Genomic DNA, 18,887 nt, shown 5'->3' with positions numbered 1-18,887 from the left:
TAACAAATAAACGATAAGGATGATGAGACCTCGTGGGCGTGGCGTTCAACGTCACGTGCTTCGCCTAGTGAGACGGGACTCCGCTTCCTGGTCTCAAACCAGTGAGGAGCGCCAGTGAGGAGAACCGTGCAGGCTGCAGATGAGCAAGGCACCGCTGTCTCTGTTGACTCGTATCTGGGGGATCGGTGTGAGTATAGCCGTAATTCAGAGCTTCGTTCTTCTGCGTTGTTTTATGTAATAGTTAAGAGTTAAGTTAATGATGTGGCCAAGGTGTCTTCTACAGTTCGTATGGATTTAAGTCCGGGTTTAAACTTGTTTAAATGGGATTCTTTGCTATGAGTTGTATGCAATGTATTTTTTTATTTCTACCCTCAGGTAGAAAGGTAGATCATTCAATAATCAAACCCTTCCCTGCGTGTGTTCCTCTAGCATATCTGTTTCCTCATTCCTTCCAGTCATACCTGCTCCTTCCTGATCGATAATGTCTCTATTCTCATTACCGTAATCACAACGTTATCGCGTCGGGTTTTATGGCTTCAACCGTAACTAGAGCATGCGCCGAGTCCACTTTACCTGCAGGGATGGTCTGAGAAGACCTTCTCAAAGAAGAACAAAACAAACAGAACTATCAACTTCAACCAGAATTGACTTTGACATTTACCGTGTCCACCGTACTTGGTAACTGTGTTACCAAGTCGATAATGATCGATAATGATCGATAGATAATGTCTCTTGGTAACTGTGTTACCAAGTACGGGACATTATGTTCACCACAGAAACATAATGTGCAGTTTGTCTTCCATTCATTTGACCGCGTTCTCTGTTCAACACGGTTCCTATGTGGTGTTCTGACTGAGCAGATCGTGAAGGATGGCTGGAGCGTCCAGTGAGGTCGTCTCTGGGGAGAAGGAGACGTTCTCCTCCAGGGTCATCAACATCGTGTTCGTCGCCCTGCTGTTGGACCTGTTAGGCTTCACCCTGATCCTGCCTCTCTTCCCTTCCATCCTGGACCACTACGGACAGACAGCGGTGAGACCCACAGACCCATCCCTGGTCCATCAGGGGGATTCACCGCGCCTCTTAAGTCCTCCAGGACAGACCCCCCCCCCCCCCCCCCCCCCCCCCCCTCCTCAGCAGCTAGAGCTCAAGTGCCATTGAGCAAGCTCCTTGAAAAACAGTCCTGGTAAAGTTTAGAATTTAGCAAGTTTAGAATTCCAGCTCATCAGGAATGCGCTGCCTCCCCCATCCTCTCCCCCCCGTGTGTTCAGCCTCTGCATCGTCCTGCTGCTCATTCAGAAGGCTCCTATTGGTTGTCTGATTGCTCTTGTGGTGTGATTGGTCAGGACCCGGTGTACCAGTCCCTTCAGAGCGTTGTGGATTGGTTCAGGGAGGCGGTGGGCATTCCAATGGAGAGGAAGTACAACAGTGTTCTGTTTGGGGGTGAGTGCGCTGCGGCGCTGACGGATCACTCCTTTCACTCTGTGTGGCGCTGAAAGGTTCCCTGAGAGACTTTTAGATTTCCGGAGACATGACTGAGTTCATTGAGTCGTGTCAGTTGATAGTGTTGTTTCCGTGGTTTACAGTGTATACTCATCGTCAACGTTTTGTATTAAACCTCGGCCATGTTGTGCTCTGTGCCCCGCTCCGGTTCGTCTGCTCAGGTCTGATCGGGTCGCTCTTCTCTCTGCTGCAGTTCCTGTCGTCCCCGCTGACCGGCGCCGCGTCGGACCGCCGAGGACGCCGACCACTGCTGCTGCTCACCACGGTGGGCAGGGCGGCCCGGGGCAACGGGGGCAGCAGGGGGCAACAGGGGGCAGCAGGGGGCAACAGGGGGCGGCCCGGGGCAACGGGGGCAGCAGGGGGCAACAGGGGGCAGCAGGGGGCAACAGGGGGCGGCCCGGGGCAACGGGGGCAGCAGGGGGCGGCCCGGGGCAGCAGGGGGCGGCCCGGGGAAACAGGGGGCGGCCCGGGGCAACGGGGGCAGCAGGGGGCAACAGGGGGCGGCCCGGGGCAACAGGGGGCGGCCCGGGGCAGCAGGGGGCGGCCCGGGGCAACAGGGGGCGGCCCGGGGCAGCAGGGGGCAACAAGAGGTAACAGGGGGTAACAAGGGGTAACACAGAGCAACAGGGGGCCGCACGGGGCAACAGGGGGTAACACAGGGTAACAGGGGGCAACAGGGGGTAACACGGGGTAACAGGGGGCAACAGGGGGTAACACAGGGTAACAGGGGGCAACAGGGGGTAACACAGGGTAACAGGGGGCAACAGGGGGTAACACGGGGTAACAGGGGGCAACAGGGGGTAACACAGGGCAACAGGGGGTAACACGGAGCAGCACGGGGCAACAGGGGGCAGCACGGGGGAACACGGGGTAACCATGGGCAACCAGGGGTAACAGGGGGCAACACAACAAGGGGCAACTGGGGGCTATACGGGGTAACCATGGGCAACACAGGGTAACACAGGGCAACACAGGGTAACAGAGGCTGCTCTCCGCTCTCTCTGACAGTTACTCCTCGTTTGCCTAAACAAACGTTTTTTTTTAGTTAAATTCAAACGGCTGTTTAGGCAAAAGGCGAACGTCAACGATAGGTCTGCTCACGTGGAACTGAGAGTCGTTCCGGTTTATGTCTCAAAAGGATGAGCTGTGATAATGAAGTAAAACAAAACAGATATCAAAATGTAATAATGTTAAGAGAAAGACGAGATCATATCAATTACGCTTTTATCCAAAGCGACTTACATCGGTTAATATACACATTGACGGCAGAGTCAACCATGCAAGGCGACAGCCAGCTCGCCAGGAGCAGTTAGGGTTAAGTGTCTCACTCAGGGACACATCAACACTCAGCTAGGAGTAGCTGGGGAATCGAACTAGCGACCTTTCGGTTACAAGGCAACTGCTCTACCTCCTGAGCTAAGCCGACCCCATATCACACCAACCCTTTAGCAGCAGCCAATGACAGAGACTCTGAGGAGACTCTGACCTCCCTCTCCCCCCTCCAGGCCGGGCTGGCCCTCTCCTACGCAGTCTGGGCCGCGTCCCGGAGCTTCAGCGGCTTCCTGGTGTTCCGGGTCGTCGGGGGAATCTGTAAGGGGAACGTGAGCGTCTGCACGGCCGTGGTGGCCGACCTGCCCTGCCCAAAGGCACGCAACCGAGGAATGGTACGTGGTTGCTCTCGTGGTTAAGGAGAAAGGGAAAAACTAATGAGGTTCAAAGTCATTGGGGGTGTACTGTAGTATATACAGCCTTCTGTGGAGACCAGCATACCAGACCAGTGCTTTTCTAATGTGGTCTAAAAGTGATTAACAGCTCAAACGGCTGAACCCATTCCGGTGGACGTGTGTCCTCAGGCCATGATCGGCATCGCCTTCTCCCTGGGCTTCACCCTGGGCCCGCTGATGGGGGCGTACTTCGCGGTCCACGCCGGCCAGGGGGAGCTCTTCCACCAGTACCCCGCCCTGCTGGCCCTGCTCTTCAGCCTGGCCGACCTGCTCTTCATCTGGCTCCTGCTGCCCGAGACCCTGGCCAAGCACCTCAAGGTGAGCGCCAGACCCTGGCCAAGCACCTCAAGGTGAGCGCCAGACCCTGGCCAAGCACCTCAAGGTGAGCGCCAGACCCTGGCCAAGCACCTCAAGGTGAATCTCGGTTGGCCTGTGAAGGTACTCTCTGCCCAATGAGCAGATAACACTGATAACACAACAGGCTAACACTGGCCCAGATGTTTCCACTGCTTACTGACAGCTAGTGAGGCCATCTGTTTGGGCAGTTGTTTTTGTGTACACATCCCAGTATACACATCCCAGTATACACAGCCCAGTATACACATCCCAGAAGTATACAGTCATGTATGAGTTGTTGCAACATGTTACATCTTGCATGTTGTCGTTGCAACATGTAAGAGGGAGGAGGAGAGATGGTTTGAGTCGGATTAAACTTAAGTTTTGATGCTCCTCGTTTTATAATTAGATAATGCAGACTCATAGATAACAGTAAGTCAATCTATTTCCTTTTCCTGGCCAATAGGTCAAGGTTAACCGATGCTATGCTAAACCTCTGTTGACCCAGTGGTGTGTGCTGATGTTGATCCTTGTGGTCCAGGTCTCGTCCCCGGGAGCGGGGGGCCCCAGAGACCTGCTGGACCCCGGCTCCCTCTTCTATTTCTCGGCTGTGTCCCGGGTGAGGGACCCCCCCTCCAAACAGAGTGAGCCCCTCCCTCGCCTCATTCCCCCCCGCTGGGCAGAGTCAGCACCAGGCCAAAGGACCAGAATATGGAGGAAAATATCTGCACACATTTCAAAGAGAACGTTAAAAATGACATTAATAAAGGTTATTCAAATAAAGTTAAATACACAACAGGAGCAGTAGTACAACAATGTAAGCTTTCCAGACATTAGTTAATGTGAGTCAGGGTGGTGTAAAGGTGGGGTAAGATGCTGTGGTGGGTGACGGTTGCGTTAACGTGCGTTGGGTGGTGTCAAGACGTTGTGCCTGGGTCCACAGGAATGAGGAAGCTGCAGGTCCTGGGCCTGGTCTACTTCTCATACCTCTTCCTCTTCTCTGGGCTGGAGTTCACGCTGAGCTTCCTCACGCACCAGCGCTTCCACTTCACCAGGTGAGAGAACACCAGCCGGTTCCATCCGGTCCCATCCGGTTCCAGCTGGTTCCAGACATACGAAAATAAAGAGGGCTCTTGTACTTTAGTAATCTATAGTTGTGTAATAACTAGTAAAACGGGTCAAGCTGGCTACTGCTTCTGTTTTTTTGTTGTTCTGGTAGATGGAGCCTTTTATTATAAATAAAAGGGTCCATCTTTTAATTATAAAACTTTACTGTATCAAAACATGATTTAAATGACTCTTTGTACGTCCTTTGCAGTATGCAGCAAGGAAAGATGTTCTTCTTTATTGGGGTCATCATGATGTCGATACAGGGGGGTTATTCTCGCAGAATCCAACCGGGTCACCACATCAAGGCTGTCCGTACGGTAAGACCTTCGGAGGGAAGGGAGACAGGCCCAGGGTCAGCTGGCCACACCGTGTTATAGAAGGCCTGTTTCTGGATTCAAAAGGTTATTCCTTTCCTTCAGGCAATCCTGGCCCTGATTCCAGCGTTCATTCTGGTTGGGCTCGCATGGAACTTGGTGATGCTTTATCTCGGCCTGGCGTTGTACGCCTTCGGTAAGTCCACCGTTTTATCCGAGAAAGCAGCTCAACTCAAGCCAACTTTCTTAATTGGAAGTGAAAGCTTTATTGTCTTGAGACTGTAATCTACGGAAGAGAAAGGTTAAATGGATGATGTTCGTCCCTGGAGGGACCTGTCCCTCATGGAACCCTCCAGAATATTCACCTTCTGTCCTCCTCTGTTCCAGCTGCGGCCATCGTGGTTCCCTGCCTGTCCACGCTGGTCTCTGACCACGGTAATGCTCTCCTCCGTTACCATGGGGATCGGATTCACTCTCATGTCCGCACACAGAAGGAGGACTGAATGAATGGAGGAATGGTTTTAGAGCATAGTGATCCGAGTATTAAAACATCATTGATTCATTCACTGAGGTCTCTTTGGTTTCTGCATGCGGTCGATTGACCTTTTGAGTGCCACAACCCCAGCTGACTCCTCGTGTCCCTGCAGGCTCGGCGGGCCAGAAGGGGACGGTCATGGGGATCCTGAGAAGCCTGGGGGCGCTGGCCAGGGCGCTGGGCCCCATCGTCACCTCCTCCGGTAAACAAGCCGTCTCCTCCCTGTTCCTTAAAGAATGAAGGCAAACTCTGCAGTCCAATAACTACAAATGGACATTAATAGTGTTGTAGCTATTTAAACACACTAGTTCTGTGTGTTTTGAAAGTATGAGGATGGATGGAGAGCATTCCCTTCACCCTGCCTTGCTCTCTCCTCTTCAGTGTACTGGATGGCCGGAGCCGAGGTCTGCTTCATCCTCACGTCAGCCATGTTTGTAGTGCCTCTGCTGTTGCTCAGAACAGCAAGCAGGCTGAAGACGGAGTAACCGGCCAATCACAGCCAGTCTGAGAAGGATGAGTCCTTCAAGGCGTTATACTGGGAATAGCACTAAAAACAAAGAGCTTTTAGATTTCATTTAAATCTTTTAAGTTGTATTTGTTTACATCTTCTTGGGAAGAACGCTTTTATTTGGCCACATATCGCAATGAGTAGATTTATCCATAACAGGACAGTACTACAGGGAACTGAAAGCATTTCATGGGACCAAACAATGCAAACACTTTCTATTTTTTATACCTCTACACGTATGGGCCAAGACATTCAATATATATCTCAATCATTTATTTCGATGTTTATTTTTATATAAATGAAGTTGTTTTTTTCAAAACAGTGTTTATATTGAAAACAGAGTTGTTAACTTAAGGTACAGTTGTTTGTCTTTTACTACAAATATACGGAGCTTTGATAATAAAATATAAAGACTGATCTTCTAAAGAACTGTTTATCTCTGTGTCGCTGCGTTTCCTGAAACTGCCGCATGGGGGCACTGTCCTAAATGTCCCACTGCTAGTAGAGCGTCAACCCAGAGTACTCTACTGCTCGTACTGATGGACCCTGTGTCCAGAAGACCCATTCGACAGGTAGCTCTACCCTATGTCTCCAGAAGACCCATCCGACAGGTAGCTCCACCTGCTCGGCAGAACCGCGGAACACTCGCGATGCTCCAAATAAGTGCGTGTGAAGAAGTGATAAGGAAGAAAGACAGAGAACTGACATTCTGAAGGGCCGAAGATGGACACGTTGGCTCACTTTCTAGGTGGGTTGCTTCGTGTCGATCAAAGCGATCGAGAGTGGCTCCACGGACAGAGACCTCCAGTCTGTCTGTGACCTGAGGTCTCGCCCAGGCGTTCCCCTCTCACGGAGGAACGCCTGGAGCGGGTGATAAAAGTCAGCGAGGGATGGGCGGGACTTTCAGTTAGACGGGTTTAAAGGCTACAGAGAGGGCGGGACTTCCGATGGAGGGTTACTTTCCCTTTTCCGTTACATGTTTTCGATATTTCTTTGCACATTTTAGGGAATACTCTATATGTGTTCTCTTTGTCGTCGTCTTTGTTATTCTTTTCATGGTCTCCATTCTCGCTCCGAGGATTGTTGACCGGCACACACAGCACATAGGATGTGAGGGAAAGGATATTGCGTTCTGGTATTACGGGATAACGCTCTGATCCAGGGTCCTCTCCCAGCCCGTCTGTGACCTATGGAACCAGGAGGCTAATGTTGACAGCTAGCGGCTGTTGTTTAAGATACATGCTAATGTTAGCCAACTTCCCCTGCACTGTGGCTAGTTGAGGTGTAAGTTCAGTCAAGATTTGCCCGCTTAAACTCTTTTCCGGATTGCAAAATGAATGCCAACTGACGACCAGCCGGTGTGCTGTCGAAGTAAGATAGAATTTGTTCGAAAGTGTTATATTGTTGTCATCTGAATCAGTAAGGACAGCTGTGAGGGGAACCAGGCGTTCGGGTTTAGATGTTGATACTGCCAAAGAGGATCGCGGCATGATTCGGTATAATATGATATATGATCCTGATCGTGTCCCGCCGCGGTCAGTGAACCAAAGTAAAGTGAGACTAAAGCCCGCAGCAGGGAGCCCTGTTACAGAGGAACCCTGTTAAGGAGGACCCCTCTGTTGTCTTTACCTTACTGTTGTACTTCCAGGAAAGTGAGCCGTCTACTCAACACTCCCCAGGGGGCAGTGAGCATGGAGCCGCGGGAGAGGACACCCATCTCCCTCCCTAGTCCCTACGTCACCAATCCAAGGTGCCCTGACCTGTTGGTCTTTGCCTTTTAATACAATAAACTGATATTGTACCGTCAGGCAATCTGTGCATGTTGTTGTTTATCTCGTTGTGTTGTTGTAGTTTTGGAGGAAAAGCATTCTCTAAATAAGATTAAATAATTTGATTTGATGTTGGAACTTTGTGTCCCTCTGAAACTCAGGACCGGTCAGTTGTTTATGAGCCCGGGACACAAGTCTGACCGGACTGAGGGGAGAGGAGGGAGGCCAGGCAGGAATGGGCCCAGCAACCCTGGGGACAGACGGAACAGGAACGATGCTGACAGATGGACTAGTGACCGACGGATAGGCGACGCTGGGGACCGACGGACCAACGACGAAGGCCCCCGGCCGCACACCGACTCGTCTAGATGGGATCCACAAACCAAGGTTCATCATTCACACTCATATATATCTATATCTATATATATATATCTATATATATATATCTATAGATCTATAGATATATATATATATATCTATAGATCTATTTATATACTGTATGTATGTATGTATAAACATACATACACTGTACGTAACATGAAGGTCAGATGTGAATGAAGGCATTTACATCGATTTCTGTTTCCATGTCCGCAGAAAACGAGGCACCCAAGTGAACCCCAGTTTAAGGACAGAAGGTTTGGCCAGAGATCCCCGGACGGATCAGCAAGAGGTGATCAATGCAGACGACTTCATCATCATTAAGGACGTGGTCCAACAGGCCTTCTACACGCTATATCAACAATATAAAAGAAACAACTGCAGACTAAACTCGGATTTAGATATGGAACAGGACATGTGTCCCATGAGTAGGATAACAGTAGAGCTACTTTTCTTTTGGTGCCGGACTACCTTGATGTGGTGACTTCATGCCACCAGCCTCCACTCTTAGAGTTATTTATAATCGTTATTTGTTATAAGTTAGTTATTAAAGGGGATACCTTGGGTTCACAACGTCCTACGCACTATGGACCAGGTGCCTGATCAACACACACTATATGTATTATATCTGGTTAGATCTATGTCTTAGAGTCCTGAATAAGGGTGAATTCTTCACCTCAATGTGGAGCCAAACCACCGCCCCGAGAAGATATCTGATTCTCCTTGGACTGGAAGGATGGCTGTCCTCTGAGAATATCCACTTTGCTTCAAATGCCTTTCTTTATCTTTTTACAAGATAACTGATAAAGATAAGACTTGAAAAAATGAAGCCAGATCTCTTTGGTGTGTAGTGATGTGAACGAGTGCAGCCTGTTCTTCCTGCAGCACCGGCTCTTCCTCCTGGAGTTAAATTGAACTAAAAGAGAACTTCAATGTGCTGTATTACAAAACGACAATTCTCCGCTTGTGATTCCTCCTCAGCTCTGAGGGGCCCAAGGTCCGCCCCCGGCCCTGCACGGAGCCACGGGGGCCCTCCACACGCCGGGCCTCACGTCAGGGGCCCTCCCAACGGGGGCGCGCCCCATGCCAGCCGGGTCACCTTCGAGGTCAAGATGGCCGATTTCCCTGAGCTAGCCACCGCAACGCCAGGAACCTCTGCCCCTCCCGCTCCGAGCTGGGGCCCAAACCCTCTCACCCAGGGGCCCCCCTCCCAGGGGCCTCACAGCCAGGGGCCTCAAACCCGGGGGCCTCAAACCCAGGGGCCTCACATCCAGGGGCCCCCCTCCCAGGGGACTCACAGCCAGGGGCCTCACATCCAGGGGCCCCCCTCCCAGGGGACTCACAGCCAGGGGCCCGTGTCTTCTAACAAGGTTGGGGTTGCCATTGGTTCACATAAGCTGTACTGGTCAGCTGTTTGGATGGAATGGAGTAATCGGTTATGAATGAGTAACTCATTTGAGTCGTTTGCTTTGTAGAAGCAGTCGGTTAACGAGAGGCCGGCAGGAAGTCCAGGCCCACGCAGACAAGCCCGTGATGTCAGACCTGTGTCAGCGCCTCGCTCCCCTGGTAGGATCCTCGTACCTTGGGTCTAGTACCTTCCCTCAGCATTAACACATGGGCCGCAGGGGCCCAAACACAGGCTGATAGTCACTGAAACACAGGCTGATAGGCACCGAAACACAGGCTAATAGTCACTAAAACACAGGCTCATCGTCACTGAAACACAGGCTCATCGTCACTGAAACACAGGCTGATAGTCACTGAAACACAGGCTGATAGTCACTGAAACACAGGCTGATAGTCACTGAAACACAGGCTGATAGTCACTGAAACACAGGCTGATAGGCACTGAAACACAGGCTGATAGTCACTGAAACACAGGCTGATAGTCACTGAAACACAGGCTGATAGTCACTGAAACACAGGCTGATAGTCACTGAAACACAGGCTGATAGGCACTGAAACACAGGCTGATAGTCACTGAAACACAGGCTGATAGTCACTGAAACACAGACTGATAGTCACTGAAACACAGGCTGATAGTCACTGAAACACAGGCTCATCGTCACTGAAACACAGGCTGATAGTCACTGAAACACAGGCTGATAGTCACTGAAACACCTCATCCTGAATGTTCCATTGATGAAGCAGACCCGAACTGGTTTTGGGTCAGGTTGAACGTGCTCAGCCAATGGACTCAGTTTAAATGAAGCTCCAGGCTTGACTCCTGTGACTGTGCTGCTGTAGACCGGGGAACGCTCCATGCTGTGAAACCAGGCCCTGTGAAGGTCTCCTCAGGGGGTCTGGAGAGACCGGCCTCTGCCTCCACCTCCTGGGCCAACGTGGCCTCCCAGCCTCCGAGGAAACCCGTCCCGAGAGAGGACCCCTTCAGCGCCGCCCAGGTACCCAGGGCCTGTTGGTTGAACCGTGTGATGTGTCAGGGATCTGGGGGAATGTACCTCAAAGTTAATATTTCAGCACTAGCACAGAATCACATGAAGATGGTTACTTTCTACTTCGGACAAATGTGCTTACTGTACGTCGCTTTGGATAAAAGCGTCTGCTAGATGCCCATAATGTAAATGTGCTTTCATAAGTTTATAATCGCCGCTGTAATATTCAGTTGTAACCCCGACCAACTCCCTCATACCAAAGTCCCCTCATTTTGGATTTAAATAAATCAAATCCTGGATAAATTCTTTGGACACAGAGCTTTTTGCCACATTCCGACTTCCTGTATGATGCCGTTCCCACTAGGGCTGCAACTAACTGTCTAAAAAGAAACATTTGTAATTGCCGCATCTTTGTTCAAAAACTGAACATTACTTCAAATTCACAGTGCAGACTGAAGTGTAAAAAAATAAAAATATATAACACAAAAAAAACATACAATGTATGATATACATTATATATATTCAGTGTATAAGAGATGTCCATGGTTCACTGGTCAACCGATAAGATCTTTAACCGGTAAATACTAACGGTTAAAAATAAATTAAATCATCTTAATTTCTCTCAGATGACAGGAGATCGTTAATTTTTATTGATATTGATACCATTTCCGAGGCTCCTTGAAATAGAACTTGTATTATTGCTTTAATGGATGATAATATGATGATAGTCCAAGATAGGACGTAAAACAGGTCGTAATTCATCTTTACTATCTATTTTATATTGCTGGGAATTTTTTTTTTGCCAAAATCTCTTCTTTTTTTTTGCATTTGAACACATCAAATCATATTACTGAGCCGACCTGAACACATCACATTTGACACTGTTTGCAACTTTTTTTTAAGCTAACTAGCTTTATATCCTGCCGATTTTAACATGGATTTAAAAACTGGATTACTATTTTTATCTGACGCCTTCCGGTTGTGTGATTACTACCGCTGCTTTGAAAGACTGTTGATGCACGCGGTGCCGGCTCGATCCCGTCTGCAGCAGCAGCAGCTGACCGAGTTTTCGGTTGGATTAGACGGATACTGAGTTGAAGGAGTTTTTTAACCCAAATACAGTGGAGGTAGAACACTAAGATAAAATATGACCAAAACACAAGCTGTAGTCGCTCTCACTAAAGCTCGCTGTGGGCGTGCATGAACCATGAACCAACCTGTCGGCGGCTGGCTGTAAACAGTGCCGTGCCTACGAGTGACGTATTAACCGCGCGACTCAACGAATCGATGACCAAATTCGTTGCCAACGCTTTTAGTAATTGATTTTATCGATTTGTTGTTGCAGCCCTAGTTCCCACTTCCTGTACGATACCGTTCCCACTTCCTGTACGGTTCCATTCCCACTTCCTGTACGATACCGTTCCCACTTCCTGTACGGTTCCATTCCCACTTCCTGTACGATACCGTTCCCACTTCCTGTACGATACCGTTCCCACTTCCTGTACGATACCGTTCCCACTTCCTGTACGGTTCCATTCTCACTTCCTGTACGGTTCCATTCCCATTTCCTGTTTGATCCATCCAGGAGGAGCAGGAGGACGGCTCGTCGGAGAGGAAGAAGAGGAAGAGGAAGAAGAAGCCCCCCCGAACCTCGGAGGAGGAGCCTGAGGAGCCGACGCCCCTCCAGGAGCCCCCAAAGTTTGAGGTCTGAGTCTGATCACATGTTCACCGTCAGGGGCAGGGTGAGGGGGCGGGGCGGGGTGAGGGGGAGGGGCAGGGTGAGGGGGAGGGGCAGGGTGAGGGGGAGGGTGCTGACGGGTGCCTTTGTTCTGAAGGATGAGGAGGAGTTCCCAGACCTGGGCCGTCCCTCCGCTGGAGCCTCCAGACCAACGGCCAGCAGTACCACAGCCCCCCCGGGGACCCAGGTCTGATGATACTCCCATACTATACTACTGTACCATACTATAATACTATACTGCTGTACCATACTATACTACTGTACCATACTATAATACTACACCAGTGTACCATACTATACTACTGATATCTCATGCTATAATATTATACTACTGTATCATACTATACTACTAGTATAGTATGATACAGTATACTATACAGTACTATAGTATAGTATGCCCCCTGATGTTCTCGGTGTACTTCCTCCGGTACTCCAGAAAACTGAGAAGGCCACTGGGAAGAAGAGCAAGGTTCCTCTGCAGCTGGACATCGGCACCATGCTGGAGGTGCTGGAGAGGAAGCAGCAATCCCAGAAGTCCAAACACGACGCCAAGCCGCTCTACCTGTCAGGTAACCACATCCAGATGGTGTCCCCGTGACCTGTCTCTGTACTGTCTAACCCCTACCTGCTCCTTAATGACCTGTCTCTGTACTGTCTAACCCCTACCTGCTCCTTAATGACCTGTCTCTGTACTGTCTAACCCCTACCTGCTCCTTAATGACCTGTCTCTGTACTGTCTAACCCCTACCTGCTCCTTAATGACCTGTCTCTGTACTGTCTAACCCCTACCTGCTCCTTAATGACCTGTCTCTGTACTGTCTAACCCCTACCTGCTCCTTAATGACCTGTCTCTGTACTGTCTAACCCCTGCCTGCAGTGGGAGGAGCCTGTCCCGTGGGCCTGAAGCAGCCATTGGTCCAGAAGAAGGGGGCGTGGCAGCAGGACAAGTTTGCGCACAACCCCCTGGACTCCACCAGCCCTATGGTGAAGAAGGGCAAGCAGAGGGAGGTGCCCAAGGTCAAGAAACCCACCCAGCTGAAGAGGGTGAGCCCCGCCCTCCACCACTGACTGGCTGACTGACTGACTGACTGACTGACTGACTGACTGGCTGGCTGGCTGACTGGCTGGCTGACTGGCTGGCTGACTGACTGGCTGGCTGACTGACTGACTGACTGGATGGATGACTGGCTGACTGGATGGATGGATGGATGGATGACTGACTGACTGACTGGATGGATGACTGACTGAATGACTGGATGGATGGCTGGCTGACTGACTGACTGACTGACTGGCTGACTGACTGACTGACTGACTGACTGACTGACTGACTGGCTGACTGACTGGCTGACTGACTGACTGACTGACTGACTGACTGACTGACTGGCTGACTGGCTGAGGTTAATAGTGTTGACGGTTCCCTCGTCTGTTTCTTCCGCTCCTCCAGGTGATCCTAAAGGAGCGAGAGGAGAGGAAGCAGAACCGGCTGCTCCAGGAGAGGGCCGGGGACCCCCACCAGGACCCCAGACCGGACCAGGAGAGGGCCGGGGACCCCCACCAGGACCCCAGACCGGACCAGGAGAGGGCCGGGGACCCCCACCAGGACCCCAGACCGGACCAGGAGAGGGCCGGGGACCCCCACCAGGACCCCAGACCGGACCAGGAGAGGGCCGGGGACCCCCACCAGGACCCCAGACCGGACCAGGAGAGGGCCGGGGACCCCCACCAGGACCCCAGACCGGATGAACCCTCAGCAGGAGAGCAGGCCCTGAGCAGGGACACGGGTCAGTGAGCCGCTCCCCTCCCGGCTCTGGGTTCTGTGGAACCATCAGTTCAGCGTTTCCTTCATCATCTCCAATGACCCCAGCAGCTCAGAACAGAAAGCATTAGGACCGGTGTGGCGTCTGAGTGGTTGCACAGCCTAAAGGACTTACTTAGTTACTTACTAGTAACTTAGTTACTTACTAGTAACTTAGTTACTTACTTTGTTACTTACTAGTTACTTGGTTTCTTAGTAACTTACTTAGTTACTTACTTTGTTAATTAATTATGTAAGTTACTTACATACTTAATTAGTAAGTTGCTTAGTTACTTGGTTACTTACAAGTTACTTACTAGTTACTTATTTAGTTACTTACTTACATACTTACTTAATGTTGTTACTTATTTACTTACTTACCTCTTGTGATGCTGCTTCCTGTTTCCTGCCCTGTCAGGGGAGGAGCCAGCGGACCAGAGACACCTGGCCGACTCAGACGCTGAGGAGGAGGAGGAGCAGCAGCAGGAGGAGGAGGAGGAGGAGGTGGAGGAGCAGCAGGAGGAGGAGGTGGAGGAGCAGCAGGAGGAGGAGGTGGAGGAGGAGAAGAAGGAGGAGGAGCCGGAGGGACAGCCAGAGGAGCAGGCCGCTGTGGAGCCCCTCCCACCCCCCATCCCCCACAACCCGCCCAAAATCCACAGCAGGAAGTTCAGAGAGTAAGAACCGGATCTCCCTGCTGTGACGCTTTTATCCAAATGTAGGTCTTGTAAAGGCATGTAAGCTTCGAACCTGTTACAGGTTAACCCATTCCACGTATACAACAGACAGCTAGCCTAAGACGCTACACAATGCTAAGTACTATTTCTAAGTGCCAGAACATACAGTAAGTGCGTAAGAGAGGGGGGTAAGGGGGGAGGCTATGCACAGTCTAGGTGAACTCTGAACAAGTGAGTCTTTTGAGGAAGCCGGTGAGCGTCTCTGCGGTCCTGGCACCGGCAGGATGATCCACCTTTGCCTGCTCTTAGCAATGGCGGTACCCGACGTTAAGCTGAAGAAGTTGAGCTCAGCCCTTAGCTAAATGTGTGTGTGTGTGTGTGTAGCTACTGCAGCCAGGTCCTGAGTAAGGAGGTGGATGAGTGTGTGAGCGGCCTGCTGCGGGAGCTGGTGCGGTTCCAGGACCGCCTCTACCAGAAGGACCCCATGAAGGCGCGCATGAAGAAGCGTCTGGTCATGGGTCTGCGGGAGGTCCTCAAGCACCTGCGGCTTGGCAAGGTCAAGTGTGTCGTCATCTCGCCCAACTGCGAGAGGAGCCAGTCCAAAGGTATGCCCCCCCGTTGTCCTCTGGTCTACCCTTAACCTGGGGTGTGTTTCCCAAAACAGGAGCATTTTGCCGACTTGGTACTAAGCCCAGTCGCAGCTAACATAGCAATGCGTAGCTGACCTCTTCGTTGATTAGCTGCGTTCTTATCAGCTAATACCTTCAATCCTTCACAAGTGGAAGCCTCACAAACTTTGATATTGAGACTACATGTTTGTTATACAGTTGTGGTTAATATTCGCCAACTTGATTCTGTCTAGCCTAACTATCCTTTGTATAAACATCAGAAACAATTATGGAAATAAAACGTCACACAACGTTTTGTTTGGAAAAAACGTCGCATGAATTTTAAATGACACTGGCGAATTCATCAGCATAGGCCTATGCAATACAACATAGGGTCTGCAAACGGTTCATACGTTTATGGAAAAAAGATCATTCAAACAATGACTGGTGAGAAATTTGCTTTGTATCCTCTGGTGTTCTCAGTGTTTACTGGGTGAGGTTGAGTGTTTACTGGGTGAGGTTGAGTGTTTACTGGGAGGGGCCTCATTAGAACTGGTATTTGTAGCTGGTGTGATTCTTAGAGGATCTGGAGCCTTCCCAGGTATAATGACTCAAGGACTACTGCTGTCAGCCCTGCTTCTGCTCGTTACCAAGAAAAGATTTTCTGCTAAATGCGGGCGGGATGATGATGAAGAGGATGATTAGAGTGACGTAAGTGCACTTGGCATCGAGTTTAATTGCCGTGAGAGATTTCACATCCAAGGAATGGGATTTGGTCTTTAAATGTAGAAAATGAAATACAAAAGAGAAAATGTAAAGGATATAAAATGTAGATATAAACAATGTATACCAAATACATACATAATAATCAATTTACATTTGAGGCATTTAGCAAACGCTTTTATCCAAAGATTCAGATACAACTTTATTGTCATTGTGCAGAATACAGAGACAATGAAATGTAATGGTAGATCTAAACAGAAGTGTAAAAGAGCATTACGGTGCAGTTTGAAGATGAATTGTCATATAATCCAATATAAGTACAGTATGGTATAAATAATAGGGTGGGATAATGCTGGAGGTTTGTAGTCAGATAGCTCCTCCTCTAACCCGTGGCTCCTCCTCTAAAGCATGGCTCCTCCTCTAACCCGTGGCTCCTCCTCTAACCCGTGGCTCCTCCTCTAACGCCTGGCTCCTCCTCTAACCCGTGGCTCCTCCTCTAAAGCATGGCTCCTCCTCTAACCCGTGGCTCCTCCTCTAACCCGTGGCTCCTCCTCTAACCCGTGGCTCCTCCTCTAACGCGTGGCTCCTCCCCTAACGGCTGGCTCCTCCTCTAACGCGTGGCTCCTCCCCTAACGGCTGGCTCCTCCCTGTCCAGGCGGTCTGGACGAGGCGCTCCACACCATCATAGAGACGTGCCGGCAGCGGGCCGTGCCCTTCGTGTTCGCCCTCTCCAGGAAGGCCCTGGGCCGCTGCGTCAACAAGGCCGTGCCCGTCAGCCTGGTGGGCATCTTCAACTACGACGGGGCGCAGGTCAGAACCCGCCCTACCGCTCCACCCAGACCCCCGCCCTACCGCTCCACCCAATCCTACAGGACAGTGTTCATGTGTTAACAAGGACCTCTAACCCCTAGGAGGAGTGTTCATGTGTTCATGTGTTCACCAGGACTACTAACCCCTAGGAGGAGTGTTCATGTGTTCACCAGGACTACTAACCCCTAGGAGGAGTGTTCATGTGTTCACCAGGACTACTAACCCCTAGGAGGAGTGTTCATGTGTTCATGTGTTCACCAGGACTACTAACCCCTAGGAGGAGTGTTCATGTGTTCATGTGTTCATGTGTTCACCAGGACTTCTACCATAAGATGATCGAGCTGTCCTCGGAGGCCAGGAAGGCGTACGAGGAGGTGCTGGAGCGCGTGGAGCTGGGGGAGCAGCCGGAGGAGGAGGAGGTGGAGGAGGTGGAGGAGGAGGAGAAGGAGGAGCCAGAGTACAGTAAGCCAACTTCAACCCCCCAGACCCTCCAGACCCCTCAGACCCCTCAGACCCTCCAGACCCCTCAGACCCTCCAGACCCCTCAGACCCTCCAGACCCCTTCCTGCCGTGCACCAGTCCCACACCCCTGTTCCTCGTCTGTCCCGGGTCATGTGACCTCGGCTCCCCGGTCATGTGACCTCGGCTCCCCGGTCACGTGACCTCGTCTGTTATCTGCTGCTGGGAGGCGGGCTCCCTAATCTGGGTTTCCTCTGAAGAACAATTCCAGGACCTCCTGACCGGGGGGAGGAGCTCCACACCATCGGCCCTCCCTCAGGAATCAACATCACTCAGAAACAAGGACCTTTCATCATCATGTTCTCACTGATGTCTCCCCCTCTCCCTCCCTCCCTCCCCCCTCTCTCTCTCTCCCCCCTCTCTCCCTCCCTCCCCACCCTCTCTCTCCCCCCTCCCTCCCTCCCTCCCTCCTCCCTCCCCCCTCTCTTCCTCCCTCCCCCCCTCTCTCCCTCCCTCCCCCCTCTCTCTCTCCCTCCCCCCTCTCTCCCTCCCCCCTCCCCCCTCTCAGTTAAGCTGTGGAAGAAGATGCTGGACAACGATTCCAACCACCAGTTCCTGAACTTTGAGGAGCAGCTGGGCTCGCTCCGTCTGGACGGAGAAGAACCGCGGGAGCGAGCTGAGCAGAGCTGACCCTGAGCCACACCCCCCCCCCCCTCCCCCCCCCCTCCCCGTGCCTGGTGGTATAGAGACGCACTCCTCATGGCGTCCTGTTGGCTCCCTGTAGCTCCATGTAGCTCCTTGTAGCTCCCTGCGGCTCCCTGTAGCTCCCTGTAGCTCCCTGCGGCTCCCTGTGGCTCCCTGTAGCTCCCTGCTGGCTCCCTGCGGCTCCCTGCGGCTCCCTGTAGCTCCCTGCAGCTCCCTGCTGGCTCCCTGTAGCTCCCTGTGGCTCCCTGTGGCTCCCTGTGGCTCCCTGTAGCTCCCTGCTGCCTCCCTGCGGCTCCCTGCGGCTCCCTGTAGCTCCCTGTAGCTCCCTGTAGCTCCCTGTGGCTCCCTGCGGCTCCCTGCTGGCTCCCCGTAGCTCCCTGTAGCTCCCTGTAGCTCCCTGCTGGCTCCCTGCAGCTCCCTGCTGGCTCCCTGTAGCTCCCTGTAGCTCCCTGTAGCTCCCTGTAGCTCCCTGCTGGCTCCCTGTAGCTCCCTGTAGCTCCCTGTGGCTCCCTGCTGGCTCCCCGTAGCTCCCTGTAGCTCCCTGTAGCTCCCTGCTGGCTCCCCGTAGCTCCCTGTAGCTCCCTGTAGCTCCCTGCTGGCTCCCTGCAGCTCCCTGCTGGCTCCCTGTAGCTCCCTGTAGCTCCCTGTAGCTCCCTGTAGCTCCCTGCTGGCTCCCTGTGGCTCCCTGTAGCTCCCTGTAGCTCCCTGTAGCTCCCCTGGGCCTGGCCGAGGAGTGCCCCAGCCCCTGATAGTCGCCCCCCTCTGAGAGACGCTACTGCTGAGGGTCTCAGCGTCAGACGATGAAACG

The 18,887-nt window shown here is 51.7% G+C and overlaps 2 protein-coding genes across 3 annotated transcripts; both read left to right on the top strand.

Annotated features, from left to right (window-relative positions):
* The first annotated feature begins 106 nt into the window (after nt 1–106).
* Nucleotides 107–6,447, top strand: LOC307077071 (major facilitator superfamily domain-containing protein 10-like). The gene is made up of 13 exons (XM_079738345.1): nt 107–185; nt 861–1,029; nt 1,344–1,440; nt 1,662–1,765; nt 3,006–3,164; nt 3,354–3,542; nt 4,102–4,204; nt 4,504–4,615; nt 4,879–4,987; nt 5,090–5,180; nt 5,372–5,419; nt 5,632–5,721; nt 5,901–6,447. The coding sequence occupies exons 2-13, from the start codon at nt 871–873 to the stop codon at nt 6,002–6,004; spliced, it is 1,365 nt and encodes a 454-aa protein (XP_079594471.1). The 5' UTR covers nt 107–185; nt 861–870; the 3' UTR covers nt 6,005–6,447.
* A 176-nt stretch (nt 6,448–6,623) lies between these two features.
* On the top strand, nt 6,624–18,736 carry LOC307091738 (uncharacterized protein). 2 transcript variants are annotated; one of them, XM_079758533.1, is made up of 17 exons: nt 6,624–6,775; nt 7,676–7,777; nt 7,958–8,183; nt 8,391–8,466; nt 9,156–9,544; nt 9,650–9,740; nt 10,422–10,576; nt 12,153–12,272; nt 12,403–12,492; nt 12,742–12,874; nt 13,183–13,349; nt 13,750–14,086; nt 14,519–14,774; nt 15,159–15,379; nt 16,761–16,915; nt 17,233–17,377; nt 17,943–18,736. In XM_079758533.1, exons 2-17 carry the CDS (start codon nt 7,719–7,721, stop codon nt 18,062–18,064), a joined length of 2,742 nt encoding a protein of 913 aa, XP_079614659.1. In that variant the 5' UTR covers nt 6,624–6,775; nt 7,676–7,718; the 3' UTR covers nt 18,065–18,736. The 2 variants fall into 2 exon arrangements, with proteins under 2 accessions (XP_079614659.1, XP_079614658.1); XM_079758532.1 differs by lacking the exon at nt 6,624–6,775 and adding an exon at nt 7,258–7,398.
* The last annotated feature ends 151 nt before the right edge of the window (nt 18,737–18,887 follow it).

The sequence above is a fragment of the Pollachius pollachius genome (assembly GCF_949987615.1).
Source record: "Pollachius pollachius genome assembly, chromosome: 1".
In the NCBI taxonomy this organism is placed as follows: domain Eukaryota; kingdom Metazoa; phylum Chordata; class Actinopteri; order Gadiformes; family Gadidae; genus Pollachius; species Pollachius pollachius.
Note: the sequence above shows the minus strand (reverse complement) of the source record. Positions and strands in the feature narration are given on the sequence as shown.

What these genes read in the sequence shown, in the direction of transcription:
- LOC307077071 (XM_079738345.1), top strand. Translation starts at nt 871, where the DNA reads ATGGCTGGAGCGTCCAGTGAGGTCGTCTCTGGGGAGAAGGAGACGTTC. An exon ending in ACCACTACGGACAGACAGCG is followed by an intron (nt 1,030 to 1,343) that starts GTGAGACCCACA and finishes GTGATTGGTCAG; the next exon opens with GACCCGGTGTACCAGTCCCT. An exon ending in CAACAGTGTTCTGTTTGGGG is followed by an intron (nt 1,441 to 1,661) that starts GTGAGTGCGCTG and finishes TCGTCTGCTCAG; the next exon opens with GTCTGATCGGGTCGCTCTTC.
- LOC307091738 (XM_079758533.1), top strand. Translation starts at nt 7,719, where the DNA reads ATGGAGCCGCGGGAGAGGACACCCATCTCCCTCCCTAGTCCCTACGTC. An exon ending in CCCTACGTCACCAATCCAAG is followed by an intron (nt 7,778 to 7,957) that starts GTGCCCTGACCT and finishes TCTGAAACTCAG; the next exon opens with GACCGGTCAGTTGTTTATGA. An exon ending in CAGCCCCCCCGGGGACCCAG is followed by an intron (nt 12,493 to 12,741) that starts GTCTGATGATAC and finishes CCGGTACTCCAG; the next exon opens with AAAACTGAGAAGGCCACTGG.